Source organism: Rattus rattus, chromosome 1 (genome assembly GCF_011064425.1).
Source record: "Rattus rattus isolate New Zealand chromosome 1, Rrattus_CSIRO_v1, whole genome shotgun sequence".
Taxonomy (NCBI): domain Eukaryota; kingdom Metazoa; phylum Chordata; class Mammalia; order Rodentia; family Muridae; genus Rattus; species Rattus rattus.
The window spans coordinates 205,671,681-205,685,643 of record NC_046154.1 but is presented as its reverse complement, the minus strand read 5'-3'; the positions used below and the strand labels follow the sequence as shown (position 1 = coordinate 205,685,643).

Here is a 13,963-nt window from a genome sequence, read left to right as displayed (position 1 = left end):
TCAGCTGGACAGGTTGACTCTAGAACAATGATTTAACCGGTCTGATTGGCAGGGCGACACAACCCAGGAATCTGTCACTTACGAGGGCAGAGAGCAGACCCTGAATATGAGTAGAAAGCCTTTGCTTAGCTCCCTGAATTGTAGAATCACAGCGTATTACCTGGCGCTGATGATCTGTTTGTTTCTTCTACTGTTGTTCCTGCGCTTGGCTTTGTGCACAGTAGGCAAGTGCTCTCCCCTGAGTTACAGTTCCTTAAAGGGGCACCCCATTTCCGATTTCACACTTTTCTTTCAGAACGAGGGAACTGTGACTGCATTTGCACAGCGGCCCTCCATGCATGTTTCCCGCACACCCAGGGAACATTCTGCACCTGTGTCACCAATTTTGCATTTTATTTTTAAACAAGACGAGTGTTTTGCCTGTATGTATGTGAGTGTTTATGCACGTATGCCTGGTGCTAGGAGACTGTAAGAGAGCATTGTGTCCCCTGGCACTGGAGTTAAGGACTTTATGTTGTTTCAAGACAGGATTTCTCTGTATAGCCTTGGCTGCTGGCCTTGAACTCACAGAGATCTACCTGCCCTGCCTCTGGAGTGCTGGGATTGAAGGCCTGTGCCACCACAGCTGCCCAGCAATTTAAGGACTCTTGTAAGCTTCCGTGTGGGTGCTGGGAACAGAACTCAGGCCCTCTGCAAGAGCAGTTCATGATTTTGATGTCTGAACCATCTCTCCAGCCCCCTCTACAGCTCAGTAGAGGACGACACCTGTAAATGTTAAGGTTCTTTTCGCTGTTAATGAATCCTCCCTAGCTTTCTAGTTTTCTTTCCTCTTTTCTGTCTGGTTTCCCAGAAAGGCGTTTGGGTTTAGTGGAATGCTAGAACGTCACATCCAGACGAGGACCCCCTTACCCAGCCTTACTACCCAGTGACGCTCCTTGGTGAGCCGACCACACAGCAGACTCCTGCTGTCAGCTGTGAACTCGGCTTCTCTCACAGGTTCTCTTATCTCAAGTCCCGTGTGTCTCTGTTTTCAGGGCCTAAGAGAGAGGGATGCCTTGTGCAGGCCAATGGAAAGGCCTGCGCTGCTCCTCCTCCTCCTCACTCTCCCTGTTCACGTCTGACCTGTTTTATTTCCCCTCCAGGGAAAGCCATATGTCTTCGACCGTGTATTCCCCCCAAACACGACTCAGGAGCAGGTTTACCACGCCTGTGCCATGCAGATCGTCAAAGGTAAGAGACTTGTCTTCAGAATGTATTTCCCATGTCCGCCATTACCCACCACCACCAGCAGCAGCAGATAGCTTTCTCTGCCCTCTCTTTCAGACGTCCTTGCTGGCTACAACGGCACAATTTTTGCTTATGGACAGACATCCTCAGGGAAAACGCACACCATGGAGGTGAGGGTTCTGACTTGGGGGTTGAGGGTTTCGAGGAAGGTTCACAGACGATCAAAAAACCTTCTATTGGAGAAAATCCCAGGACCGGGGTGAGCTGAGTTGGAGGCAGATGGGTCTGGAGGATGGAATGAGGTGCAACGTGGGAGGGAGGCTGAGAGGGGTCCCTTCAGCCGCACACTTGCCCTCCCTCTGCTGACCCCAGCTGCCCTCCCTTTATCTAAAGAACCAGCAGCAGTGACAGCCAAACCCTGCTCAGTTGTCCGCTTCCATTCACGGGCAGCCGTAGCGGTGACCTCCAACTGAGGATGCTCCTCACGTCGCTCCTGACCCCCGTGGCCCCAGTGACCTCTGTACTCACTTTGGTATCCTTCACTCCTCAGGGAAAGCTGCACGACCCTCAGCTCATGGGCATCATTCCCCGGATCGCCCGAGACATCTTCAACCACATCTACTCCATGGATGAGAACCTTGAGTTCCACATTAAGGTGAGGAGCATGTGACTTCTGGGCACCTCAGATAGGGGCTGGGAAGACCCAGAATAAACCAGCTGAAGTCTTACTCTGGTTACCCCAACTTCCCACTAAGAATGTCCTCTCCAACACTTTCCCAGCCACCACTGTCCTGGAGTCTGTCGTATTGGTTTGGGATTCCCATGTTAGAGTTAAGATCACCCTCTTGGGGCTGGAGAAATGGCTCAGAGGTTAAGAAGGCTGGTTGTTCTTCCAGAGGACCTGACTCCAATTCTCAACACCTACATGGTGGCCCACAACCATCTCTACTTCCAGTTCCAGGGGATCTGATGGGCTCTTGTCACCTCCTTGGGCACCATGTATGCACATGATGTACAGACATACAAACAGACAAAACATTTATACACATAAAAATGAATAAAAGTAAAACAAAACAACAGAACCCCTCTCACACCACCCCTTTCCTCCCTAACCAGGTGTCTTACTTCGAGATTTACCTGGATAAGATCCGCGACCTTTTGGATGGTGAGTACTTGGTCCCTGTGGGTACAGATATGAGGAGGCTGAGAGCAGAGAGACCGCCATCATCCAGAGATTGGCTACAGTTAAGCATCCAGGACATGATTCTTTCACACCACGGTCCTGCGGTGGCACTTGCCTATAGCCTAGGCTGAGGCAGGAGGATTGTGATTTTGAGGCCACCCTGGGCAACTTAGCAAGATTATGTCTCAAAAGGAAAAAATAAATTGGGGTGGGACAGAGGTGGCACACCTGAGTAGTGGCACACCTGGTATGCGTGTGGCCTTGGGTTCAAATCCCAATTGATATGGAAAAACGGAGAAAGGAAAAGAGGGATGGGGATCTAGGCAGGAAGTAAGGTGTGAGGTTCTCAGTTCAATCTTCCAGCTTCCAGCTATGGACACAAAAATAGGGAGAAAATAAAAACCCTCTTAAAGCCTGGGAGAGTCGGGAGATGGGCTGAAGGCTCAGTCCTGACACAGAGCCCAAGAATAGCTGGGTCCTGTGAGGAGGAAGGAGGAGTCGAGCCTCCCTGTGAATATGGCGTTTGCGTCTCCACGGGGCATCTTCCTACCTTTAGCGTGCATGCAGCGTACCTAGGGGTGGGAGTCCTGGTCTCTCTCACCCTGCCATATCTTGATTCAGTGACCAAGACAAACCTGTCTGTGCATGAGGACAAAAACCGGGTGCCGTTTGTCAAGGTGAGAGCAGGGCGGGTTCTTGTGTGTGTTGTGGAGCATCGAGAGGGAAGGGTCATTGCAGGACCCCTGAGAGGTCCCTGGGTGGTGTGTGGACATCTCAATCTGAAGAGCAAAGCTTATGGCCACTGCTGTTTGCCTCCCGCAGGGTTGTACCGAACGCTTTGTGTCCAGCCCAGAGGAGATTCTGGATGTGATCGATGAGGGGAAGTCGAATCGTCACGTTGCTGTCACCAGTGAGTGGGGAGAAGAAGAGCTCTTGGGTTGGAGGTCTTCTCACCTCTCTTCTGTGCCTACTGGGGACAAGTTAGCAGGGGAGGAAGGGCCTCCTGCCTGTGCAGCCCACTGCCTAGGAGATGACACCTTGGGGATGGGCCTTTCTCTCCCGGTGGGTGGAGTGGCTGCTAGTGACTCTGTGGCCGAGGGCTGCAGCTCTCTGAGGGCTAGCAGGCAGAGCGACTGTATCTCCTGCAGACATGAATGAGCACAGCTCTCGGAGTCACAGCATCTTCCTCATCAACATCAAGCAGGAGAACATAGAGACGGAGCAGAAGCTCAGCGGGAAACTGTACCTCGTGGATCTGGCCGGAAGCGAGAAGGTTGGGATCTCTGGAGTAAGGTGGAGTGTGGGGGTGGAAAAGGAATCCTTGGTGGGGAAGGTTTGCCTTTTTAAAAACTCTATTTGAAAGAAAAATAAATTTGGCCATGTGTGGTAGCAAATACACCTTCCACTCCAGGACTTGGGAGGGACAGACAGATAGCAGAACCCTCCCCAGCAATAAACAAATATTTCATCATCAAAATATATCACAGGGAGATGGCTCAGCATGTGAAGCACGTGCTGTGCAAACCCTGGGATCCGAGGTCAGGTCTCCAGAAGCTACAAATCCAGGCACGGTGGTTCAGGTCTTTGATTCTAGTGCTTGTGCAATTAGAGGGAGGTGGTCTGAGCAGTGGTAAACAACAAAGGGACCCACCTTTAAATAAGGTAGAAATTGAGGACCCGCACCTGAGGTTGTCCTCTGACCACACACATGCTGTGACGTGCTCCCTGCCCCCTGTCTCTCTCTGTCTCTGTCTCTCTCTCTCCCCTCTCTCTCTCACACACACACATACTCGTGTGCACATATACACATTTATATATAATCCAAGGCTAGGAACATAGCTCCTTTGGTAGAGTGCTTCCTTGGTGATCTCCATCTAACACCGCAGAAGCAGGACATACTGCTGCAGACCTGTTATCTCCTTGAGAGGTTGAAGCAGGGGGATCACAAGTTCAAGGTCATCATGAGCAACATAGGGAGTGTGAAACCAGCATGGATTAGTTACTTTGTCTCAAACAAAACAAAGCACAGGGCCTCCAGGGAGAGGTTCAGTAGGTAAAGTGCTTGATAACGAGCTGGAGAACCTGCGTTCTGTCTTCAGCACCCACGTAAAAACCTGAGCATTGGGGTGCATCCCTGTAAGTCCAGCACCAGGGAGGTGAAGGCAGGCAGGCCCTTGGGACTCACCGGCCAGCCAGCGTAGCTTGACTGGAAAGCCCCAGGTCCCAGTGAGAGACCTCAACTCAAAAAAAGTAAGGTGACAATTTCCGGGGAACAACACCAAATTGACCTTTGACCTCCACACATGAGCCCCTGCACACAGGAGTAAACAGTCCTGAGTCAGGCATGGTGGTGTACACGTGTAATCCCTGCAGTCAGCGGGGTGGGAGCAAGATGAGCATGAGTGTGAAGCCAGCCTGGGCTACGTGGTGAGAATCTTCCCACCCTCACCCCTGAGTAATCCACAATTTAGTTTGTTCTGAAAATCATATGGTGTCATTACTGCCGAATTCTAGAATATACCTACATTTCCCTACCACCCATCCCCTGGCAGCCACCGATTTGACCCACTGACATCGAATTTTTCAGTCATAAAGTTCATGTAGTTGATATAGAGTAGTGAGGGAGAGCTTCAGCAAGAGAGTTCAGGTGAGTGGAGGATTCCTGATGCTGGCCGAGCATCTCTTTCTTTAAGCTTCTCTATTCTCTCCCCCTTTTTGGACTTTGACCTTCTGACTTTTTTTTTAATATTTATTTAAAATATATTTATAAGTACAGTTTAGCTGTCTTCAGACACACCAGAAGAGGGCATCAGATCCCATTAGAGATGGTTTTAAGCCATCATGTGGTTGCTGGGAATTGAACTCAGGACCTCTGGAAGAGCTGTCAGTGCTCTTAACCACTGAGCCATCTCTCCAGCCTGACTTTGGCCTTCTAAGTGGAGAGAATGAGGCCAGCCTTCCCCTCTTCCTGACACACTTGTCCTGTAATTCTCCAACAGGTCAGCAAGACAGGAGCAGAGGGAGCCGTTCTGGATGAGGCAAAGAATATCAACAAGTCGCTGTCGGCCCTGGGGAATGTGATCTCTGCTCTGGCCGAGGGCACTGTGAGTATCCCCAGCCCCTCCTCCACATCCTCCCCCTACCCCCCAATCCCTGAGTCCACAGACTCAGTGCTCAGTGAGCAGTACTACCCTTAGGAATCCAGTTGAAATCATTTTCACATTCATGGTCTGCTCCTGCTCTAGAAAAGCTACGTGCCGTACCGTGACAGCAAAATGACGAGGATTCTCCAGGACTCTCTGGGAGGGAACTGCAGGACCACTATGTTCATCTGCTGCTCACCATCCAGCTACAATGACGCAGAGACCAAGTCCACACTCATGTTTGGGCAGCGGTCAGTGGCAGAGGGGTCCTGGGTGCCCAACCACTGTCCCATCCCTTGCTATATTCACACACACACACAACCATACACACATACACACACAGAGACACACATACAAACACACTCAGATACACACACAGACACACAGAGATACACAGACATACACACAGATACATACATACACATACACACACAAGCACACACAGACACACACACACAGGAACACACAGAAACATAAACAGACATACACATACATACACACACAATCACAGATGCACACACAGACACACACAAAGGTACACACAGACACAAACAGACATATACACACGGGCACACACATAAGCACAGACACACACAGAGATACACACAAACACACACACACAGGGACACATAGACACACACACAGAAACACACAGACATACACACAGGCACACACAGATGTACAGGCACACATGGATACACATATACACAAAGACACAGACACACAAACACACACAGGTACATATAGACACACACATCACCCAGGACCAGCTGGAGTCTCATATTTGTTTTTCTCTTTGCTCAGGGCAAAGACCATCAAGAACACTGCCTCAGTGAATCTGGAGTTGACTGCTGAGCAATGGAAGAAGAAATATGAGAAGGAGAAGGAGAAGACCAAGGCCCAGAAGGAGACAATTGCGAAGCTGGAGGCTGAGCTTAGCCGGTGGCGCAATGGTTAGAGAGGGATGCTGTGGGAGGGAGGGACTGTGGCTTAGGGAGTGTTAAAGGCCAGGAACCTCTGAAATCAAGGCTGTGCTCCAGAGGAGAGCAGTGGGTGGTGCTGAGGGCCTGGAGATCCTGGCTCTGAGGAGTTGACAGGGTGGACTCAGGCCTGCAGCTCTTGTCTCCACTGTAGTCACTGGCTTCGCTGCTGTGACGTGACATCTATCTATAGCGACTTAGGGATGAAAGTGTCTACGCTGGCTCAGTCTGAGAGTACAGGGGAAGGCATGGTGGCAGGAGCATGAGGCAGCTGCAGTCAGGAAAATGCCCACATTTAAGGTGGATCTGCACAGTGCTGCCCACATTTAATTTAAGGTGGATCTGCTCACTTGCACTAACTCAGTCTGGAAATCCCCTCTTAGATGTCCAGAGGTTTGTCTCATAGGTGATGCTAAGTACTTTCGGGTTGATGATTTTAGCCATCACACTGTCTTTCCTCTCCTGTCCTCTGTCAGGAGAGAATGTGCCTGAGACTGAGCGCCTGGCTGGAGAGGATTCAGCTCTGGCAGCCGAGATCTGTGAGGAGACCCCTGTGAATGACAACTCATCCATCGTGGTACGCATCGCACCCGAGGAAAGGCAGAAATACGAGGAAGAGATCCGCCGTCTCTACAAGCAGCTCGACGACAAGGTGAGACCGCAGTGTACAGGGAGCTGAAGGCTGAGATGGAGGCCACAGAGCTAGCTTGGGCTGGTGAGACCAAGCCTGATGACCTGAGTTGCATTCCCAGAGCACCACCTGGTGGACACAGAGAAGTGACGCCCTCAAGTGCTTCTGACTTCCATGGGAGCACAGCAGTGTGCGTGCGCACACACCAACACCACATAGGCCCTTGCACACTGTACAACCATTATGATGTGGAAAATGAGTTTTAGAAATAGACGAACATGAAGAATACCAGTTGTTATCATGTAGAGGCAACACTTAATATTTTACTCTTCTTCCGGCATCGTGCAGCCGAGGTACACAGTTGAAGCAATTTGCATCTAGTAGCTTTCTTTTAGATGGCCTCACATTTTAGGTGAGCCTCGAATTCTTGATTCTCCTGCCTCAGCCTCCTCGGTGCTGGGGTTACCAGTGCGGCCGCCCTGACGGACTCCAGTCTTTTTGGTTGACGTTACATTACATGTGGTTTTCCGCTCCATTAACAGTTCTTCACAAACAAATCTATCTAAGGACACAGTTCACTTGGTGGAGTGCCTGCACACAGAAAGCTCTGGTAGAGCCTCCAGCAGTGTGAAATGCCAGGCAGATTACACGGAGGCACACGCCTCTAATCCCAGCACTTAGGTGGGAGCAAGCTCAAGGTAACCCTCAGCTACATAGGAAGCTTGAGGCCAGCCTGGACACCCTCTCTGGGAAAATAGATGTCCGATCCATTTTTCAAAATGGATTCGGTTGTTATGCATAAGTATTTGCCTTTCAGGCTCAGAGATGGCTCAGTGGTTAAGAGCACTGGCTGGTTTTCCAGAGGACCTGGATTGGATTCTCAGCACCTACATGGCAGCTCACAGCCATCTATAACTCCAGTTTCAGGGGATCTGACGTCCTCTTCTAGCTCTTTAGGCACCAGGCACACATGTAGTGCACAGACACATAGGCAGACAAAAAACTCATACACATAATAATAAAATAAAAAGATTTAAGGAGATACACACACACACACACACACACACACACACACACACACACACCGTTTGATCCAGGTGTGCTATTCCTGCCTGTAACTCCAGCACCTAGAAGGTTGAGGCAGGAAGATTGGGAATCTGAGACCAACTTAGGATATACACAGTTCTAGGCCAGCCTGGGCTACGTGGTGAGACTGTAACACACATACACACCAAGATCCTGGTCAAGGTTCCACAATAATCCCAACATTTATTTAGATTGAGGCGGGGGGATCAAGAGTTCCAGGTCATTTGCAGCTACACTGTGAGACCAGCCTTAGCTACATGAGACCCTGTCTCAAAAAAGTACCCATAAGTTTTTTTTTTTTTTTTTTTTTTGGAGCTGGGGACTGAACCTAGGGCCTTGCGCTTGCTAGGCAAGCGCTCTACCACTGAGCTAAATCCCCAACCCCACACCCATAAGTTTTAATTTGATTGTTTTGCTTTTAAATGATTTGGCTAGATGGGAGTAGTAATATGAGAGGTCCAGGCCAAAGGATATGGATGTGTAGACTTTTGCTGTGTAGTGTCAAGGTTGTCCCCGAGGGACTGTCATAGTCCCATAGGGGCAAGGGCCACCAACTCAGAGTTTAGGGCTGGCTTCTCCCTCCCATCCCAGCACCCTAAGCTGGGAGAAGTAGCCCCTCACATCCCCTCTTGTCTCTGACAGGATGATGAGATCAACCAACAGAGCCAACTCATTGAGAAGCTGAAGCAGCAGATGCTGGACCAGGAAGAGGTAGGTAACAGAGGGAGGGACCGTCGCCATCCCTGCAAATCAAATAGCGCTCCTCTAACCCAGGGCGGGAGCTGCAGAGGATGCAGCTCTGTTGGTAGTGTGTGAGCATGCCATTCATGAAGCCCTGGGGTTGTTGGTCCCTAGCAGAGCATAGAACCGTTGTGGTGGCATAGACCTGTGATCTGGTGCACACCTGTGATCAGGATAGACGTTCAGGCCGTCCTTGGCTACAAACCTTGGATACACGAAACTTTATCTAAAACAGACAGAAGTACATGGATGAATAGGCATTCTACTTAGTGGCCAGTGACCTGTGAAAATCGTGCATTATGGAAACTTCATTTAGGAGGCTGAGTTAGGAAGATCAAGAGTTCAACGCTAAGCGGGGCGTGGTAGATCCCAGCATTTGGGAGGCATAAGCAGGCAGATCTCTGAGTTCAAGGTCAGCCTGGTCTACAGAGTGAGTTCCAAGACAGCCAGGGCTACACAGAGAAACCCTGTCTCCAAACCAGACTAAGTAAAAAGAGTTCCAGCTATCTGTAGCTACGCAGGGACCAGTCAGTTGCTCTTAAGTCCTAGTGATGGAATCTCATGCTTTTCCATCCTGGTTAACGGAGCCCGAAGCTCGCTTCCCCTTGACTTGTACTTGGGGTGTGTGCCAAGTGGGGTGTTGGGACTTAGCCCACACACACAGCGTGCGGTCTTCCTCTTCCTCGAAGCTGCTAGTGTCCACTCGGGGAGACAATGAGAAGGTCCAGCGGGAGCTGAGCCACCTGCAGTCCGAGAATGATGCCGCGAAGGAGGAGGTGAAGGAAGTGTTGCAGGCCCTGGAGGAGCTGGCAGTCAACTATGACCAGAAGTCCCAGGAGGTGGAGGAGAAGAGCCAGCAGAACCAGCTGCTGGTGGATGAGCTGTCCCAGAAAGTGGTGAGTGCCTGGCGAGTGGCCGGGGGCTCCCTGCCCTCACAGGCCTCTGCCTCCCGCCATGACTGTGCGGTCTTGTCTCCTGCGCTGCTGCTGAGTGTGTTAAGACACCCCCCTCCCCCCCGCCCTGCCTCTGCAATTTGCCCTTCTCTCTTCCAGAGGCTTCTGCAGGGTCTGTATTCTCTCCATAGCAGCCCTCAGAGTCTTACATGACTTGAGAGGCTCTGCTCAAGCTGGGAAGGGGAGCAGGAGGCTGGCAATGGTTATGACCTTAGGGGCTGTCCCTAGGCCACCATGCTGTCCCTGGAGTCTGAGCTACAGCGGCTCCAGGAAGTCAGTGGACACCAGCGAAAACGGATTGCTGAGGTGCTGAATGGGCTGATGAAGGACCTGAGTGAGTTCAGTGTCATCGTGGGCAACGGCGAGATTAAGCTGGTGAGTGAGACAGCTGTGTGTCTGGGTGAGATTAGCAGGGCCTAGAGGTGACAACGGATAGGAATGGCATGCAAATCTGTACATAAGAAAATGACCTATTGGGATCACGAGGCAGGACCAGATTATTTATGAAAGAAAGTCCCTCGGGGTGCCGAGGTGTGCAGCTGCAGTCCCCGTCCTCGGGAGGGTGAGACAGGCTCAGGGGTTGAAGACTAGCGAGGGCGATGTGGCAAACAAAAGAAATGACTCACTGGTTTTCAAGGCAGAAGGGAGAGCTATCAAAATCCAACATCCGAATGTAAACAGGGGCTTTGAAATGAGGTGCTAGTCAGAAGGTGACTCAGTCAGGGTTACTGTTGCTGTGATGAAACACCATGACCAGAAGCAACCTGGGAGGGAAAGGTCTGTTGGCTGTGACATATCTCAAGTCACAGTCCACTGGGGGAAGCCAAAGCATAGAACTCCAACATGGTGGGAAGCTGGAGACAGGAGCTGAGCCCGAGGCCATGGAGGGGTGCTGCTTACCAGCTTGATCTCCACGGCTTGCTCAGCCTGCTTTCTTTTCTTTTTTAAATTTTATTTATTTATTTTATGTATGTGAGTACACTGTAGCTGTCTTCAGATACACCAGAAAAGGGCGTCAAATGGTTGTGAGCCACCACGTGGTTCCTAGGAATTGAACTCAGAACCTCTGGAAGTGCTCTTAACCATGAGCTATCTCTCCAACCCCCTTAGCCTGCTTTCTTATAGGACCCAAAACCACCAGCCCAAGGGTGACACCTCCCACCATAGGCTGGGCCCTCCTGCATTAATAACTATTTGAAAAAAAAAAATACCCTGCAGGCATGCCGACAGCCTGATATTCTGGAGGCCTTTTCTCAACTGAGGCTTGCCCCCTCTCAGACGATGGCTAGCTTGTGTCAAGTTGGCATAGAACTAGCCAGCACCAGCTGCTAAAAGGTGTTGAGGAATTCCCAGCTTCCTTGAGTACCTGTGAAGGGGATTAAGTCGGAGTGAGGGTGAAGGATGCAGATGCAGGCTTTCCGCCTCAGAGAAGCAGCTCTTCCTCCTCTGCCCACTCCCAGCCTGTGGAGATCAGTGGGGCCATCGAAGAGGAGTTCACGGTGGCCCGACTCTACATCAGCAAGATCAAGTCAGAGGTGAAGTCCGTGGTTAAGCGATGCCGGCAGCTGGAGAACCTCCAAGTGGAGTGTCATCGCAAGATGGAGGTGACCGGTAGGGAGCTGTCGTCTTGCCAGCTGCTCATCTCACAGGTGAGTGTCTGAGGATGGGAACCGTTGTATGAGAAGGGATGCTTTGAGGCTATAGAAGGCCTGAGGAACCAGGAGGATGGTGGAGAGGATCCAGGCATGAGGTTTAGGGGATGCTGACCTTCAACCTGACCGTCTAAAGGAAGAGTCTCCATAGGACCAGCCGTGGCCTTTAGCTTCATAGAGGCTATGAGGGAAGGCGTGGGAGGAGAGCTGCAGTTTACAGTGTAAGACCCTTTGTACCTTTGTCTCCTTTATGCCACCAACCCCACTCCTTCCACCAGCACGAGGCCAAGATCCGTTCGCTCACGGAATACATGCAGACTGTGGAGTTGAAGAAGCGGCACCTGGAAGAGTCCTACGACTCCCTGAGCGATGAGCTAGCCAAGCTCCAGGCGCAGGGTGAGAGCTCCTTGGATCTGAGGTCCCAGAGGGACTGGGAAGGACAGTCACCCACACCGGAGGAAATGGCCGACAGCTTCTCACCTGGGTTCTCAGCTCATGTGCTCCTCCACATGTGGCCTGGCCTTTGCATGTAGCTCTTTTATTTTTTTAAAGATTTATTTATTATATATGAGTACACTGTCGCTATCTTCAGACACACCAGAAGAGGGCATCAGATCCCATTACAGATGGCTGTGAGCCACCATGTGGTTGCTGGGAATTGAACTCAGGACCTTTGGAAGAGCAGTCAGTGTTCTTAACCGCTGAGCCATCTCTCCAGCCCGCATGCATCTCATTTCACACGAATTCTAGACCCTCTGTTCTTTATCCCTGATGAGTCCAATTGGACTGTCCCAACCCAGCATGTCCCTATGCACCCATCCCCTGCGACCTGGATTGCTGGTGTCATGGGAGCTGTCTTCCTCTCCTCTTAGAAACTGTACACGAGGTAGCTCTGAAAGACAAGGAGCCAGATACGCAGGATGCGGAGGAGGTGAAGGTGAGCTGGGGAGGGAACAGCCGTGTGGCAGGGCAGGGGCTCCCTGCCTGCCAGCCCGGGAGTCTGGCTCTGACACAGGGTTGTGCTCTTTGCAGAAGGCCCTGGAACTACAGATGGAGAATCATCGAGAGGCCCATCACCGGCAGCTGGCCCGCCTCCGGGACGAGATCAATGAGAAACAGAAGACCATTGATGAGCTTAAAGAGTAAGCGTCTTAGACGTGGCTCTAGTGTCTGCCCAGTCCTTGCTGTGGCCACTCCAGCCATCCTTCTGGATCCTTAATGTCCAAGGTCATTTCCTCAACAATGACACTCCCTGAGGCCCAGTCTCAAGAGACATAAGAAGGGTTAGAGAGGTGGCTCTGTAGTTAAGAGCCCTGGCTGTTCTTCCAGAGGACCTGGGTTTGATTCCCAGCAACCACATGGTGGCTCACAACCACCTGTAACTCCAGTCCCAGTGGATCCGACACCCTCTTCTGGCCTCCTTGGGTACCAGGCACACACAGAGCACACACACATACTTACAAGCAAAACACTCATGCACATAGGAAATTAATTAGAAGACACAGGTAGTTAGAATTAGACCTGCCCTTGAGACCTTTATGATTGGAGTACTCCGGCTCCCATGTTGCCATGAAAATGGTAGCCAGTGTGTACCCCCGATAGATCCAGTGTGTACCCCCAATAGATCCAGTGTGTACCCCCAATAGATCCAGTGTGTACCCCTGATATCTGAAGTCCGGTGCATCAGGTCTCACTGGGACGTGTAGAAGACAGAAGTGTGAGGAACCGAGCTTCCATTTCCCCCTTCAGTATCTCTCTATGTCCCACCCTCCCTAGCCTGAACCAGAAGCTCCAGTTAGAGCTGGAGAAGCTTCAGGCTGATTACGAGAGACTGAAGAACGAAGAGAACGAGAAGAGTGCCAAGCTCCAGGAGCTGACGTGAGTGACACGCCTACCGGCAGACACGTGTGTGCACGCGCACGCACGTGTGCAGATGCGGGATGCATGGCTGGCCTCTGTTGGGAGAGGCACAGGAAGCAAGCATGAAGGGGTGGGGAGAGGAAAGGGGACCAACAGAAAGGATTTCCAGGCCTGGCGTGGTAGCCCACGCCTTTAATCCCAGCACTCGGGAGGTGGAGGCAGGGGGTTCACTGTGAGTCTGAGGCTAGCCTGGTCCATACAATGAGTTCCAGGACAGCCAGGGCTATCAGGTTTTGAAACAGTGTAGACTGTCTGATCCCTAGAAACTGTGTAGGTGGCTATTAGATGCACAGAAAGAAGAGTTGGCACGATGGGCGCCTGGTAGTTTTAGCTGCAAATAGTAGAATCGTGGCCTTCCGTAAAATTTCCTCTGAACTCCTTCTGAGGATTCCTTTCTGATTACTGCATGGCAAACACGAGTAACCTGTATATTAGATGACGGTAAAG

General features: G+C 51.1%; 1 protein-coding gene across 1 annotated transcript in view; it reads left to right on the top strand.

Annotated features, from left to right (window-relative positions):
* Positions 1-13,963, top strand: part of Kif5a (kinesin family member 5A) — a 36,007-nt gene that overhangs the window by 12,935 nt on the left and 9,109 nt on the right. The window contains exons 2-20 of the mRNA XM_032913667.1: positions 1,143-1,230; positions 1,324-1,397; positions 1,778-1,882; positions 2,344-2,392; positions 3,032-3,087; positions 3,233-3,320; positions 3,559-3,683; positions 5,410-5,514; positions 5,656-5,804; positions 6,358-6,506; positions 7,010-7,185; positions 8,893-8,961; positions 9,681-9,887; positions 10,173-10,319; positions 11,405-11,593; positions 11,875-11,992; positions 12,469-12,533; positions 12,629-12,738; positions 13,373-13,474. Of these exons, the coding sequence (XP_032769558.1) occupies positions 1,143-1,230; positions 1,324-1,397; positions 1,778-1,882; positions 2,344-2,392; positions 3,032-3,087; positions 3,233-3,320; positions 3,559-3,683; positions 5,410-5,514; positions 5,656-5,804; positions 6,358-6,506; positions 7,010-7,185; positions 8,893-8,961; positions 9,681-9,887; positions 10,173-10,319; positions 11,405-11,593; positions 11,875-11,992; positions 12,469-12,533; positions 12,629-12,738; positions 13,373-13,474 (2,171 nt within the window). The remainder of the gene's footprint in view (positions 1-1,142; positions 1,231-1,323; positions 1,398-1,777; positions 1,883-2,343; positions 2,393-3,031; positions 3,088-3,232; positions 3,321-3,558; positions 3,684-5,409; positions 5,515-5,655; positions 5,805-6,357; positions 6,507-7,009; positions 7,186-8,892; positions 8,962-9,680; positions 9,888-10,172; positions 10,320-11,404; positions 11,594-11,874; positions 11,993-12,468; positions 12,534-12,628; positions 12,739-13,372; positions 13,475-13,963) is intronic.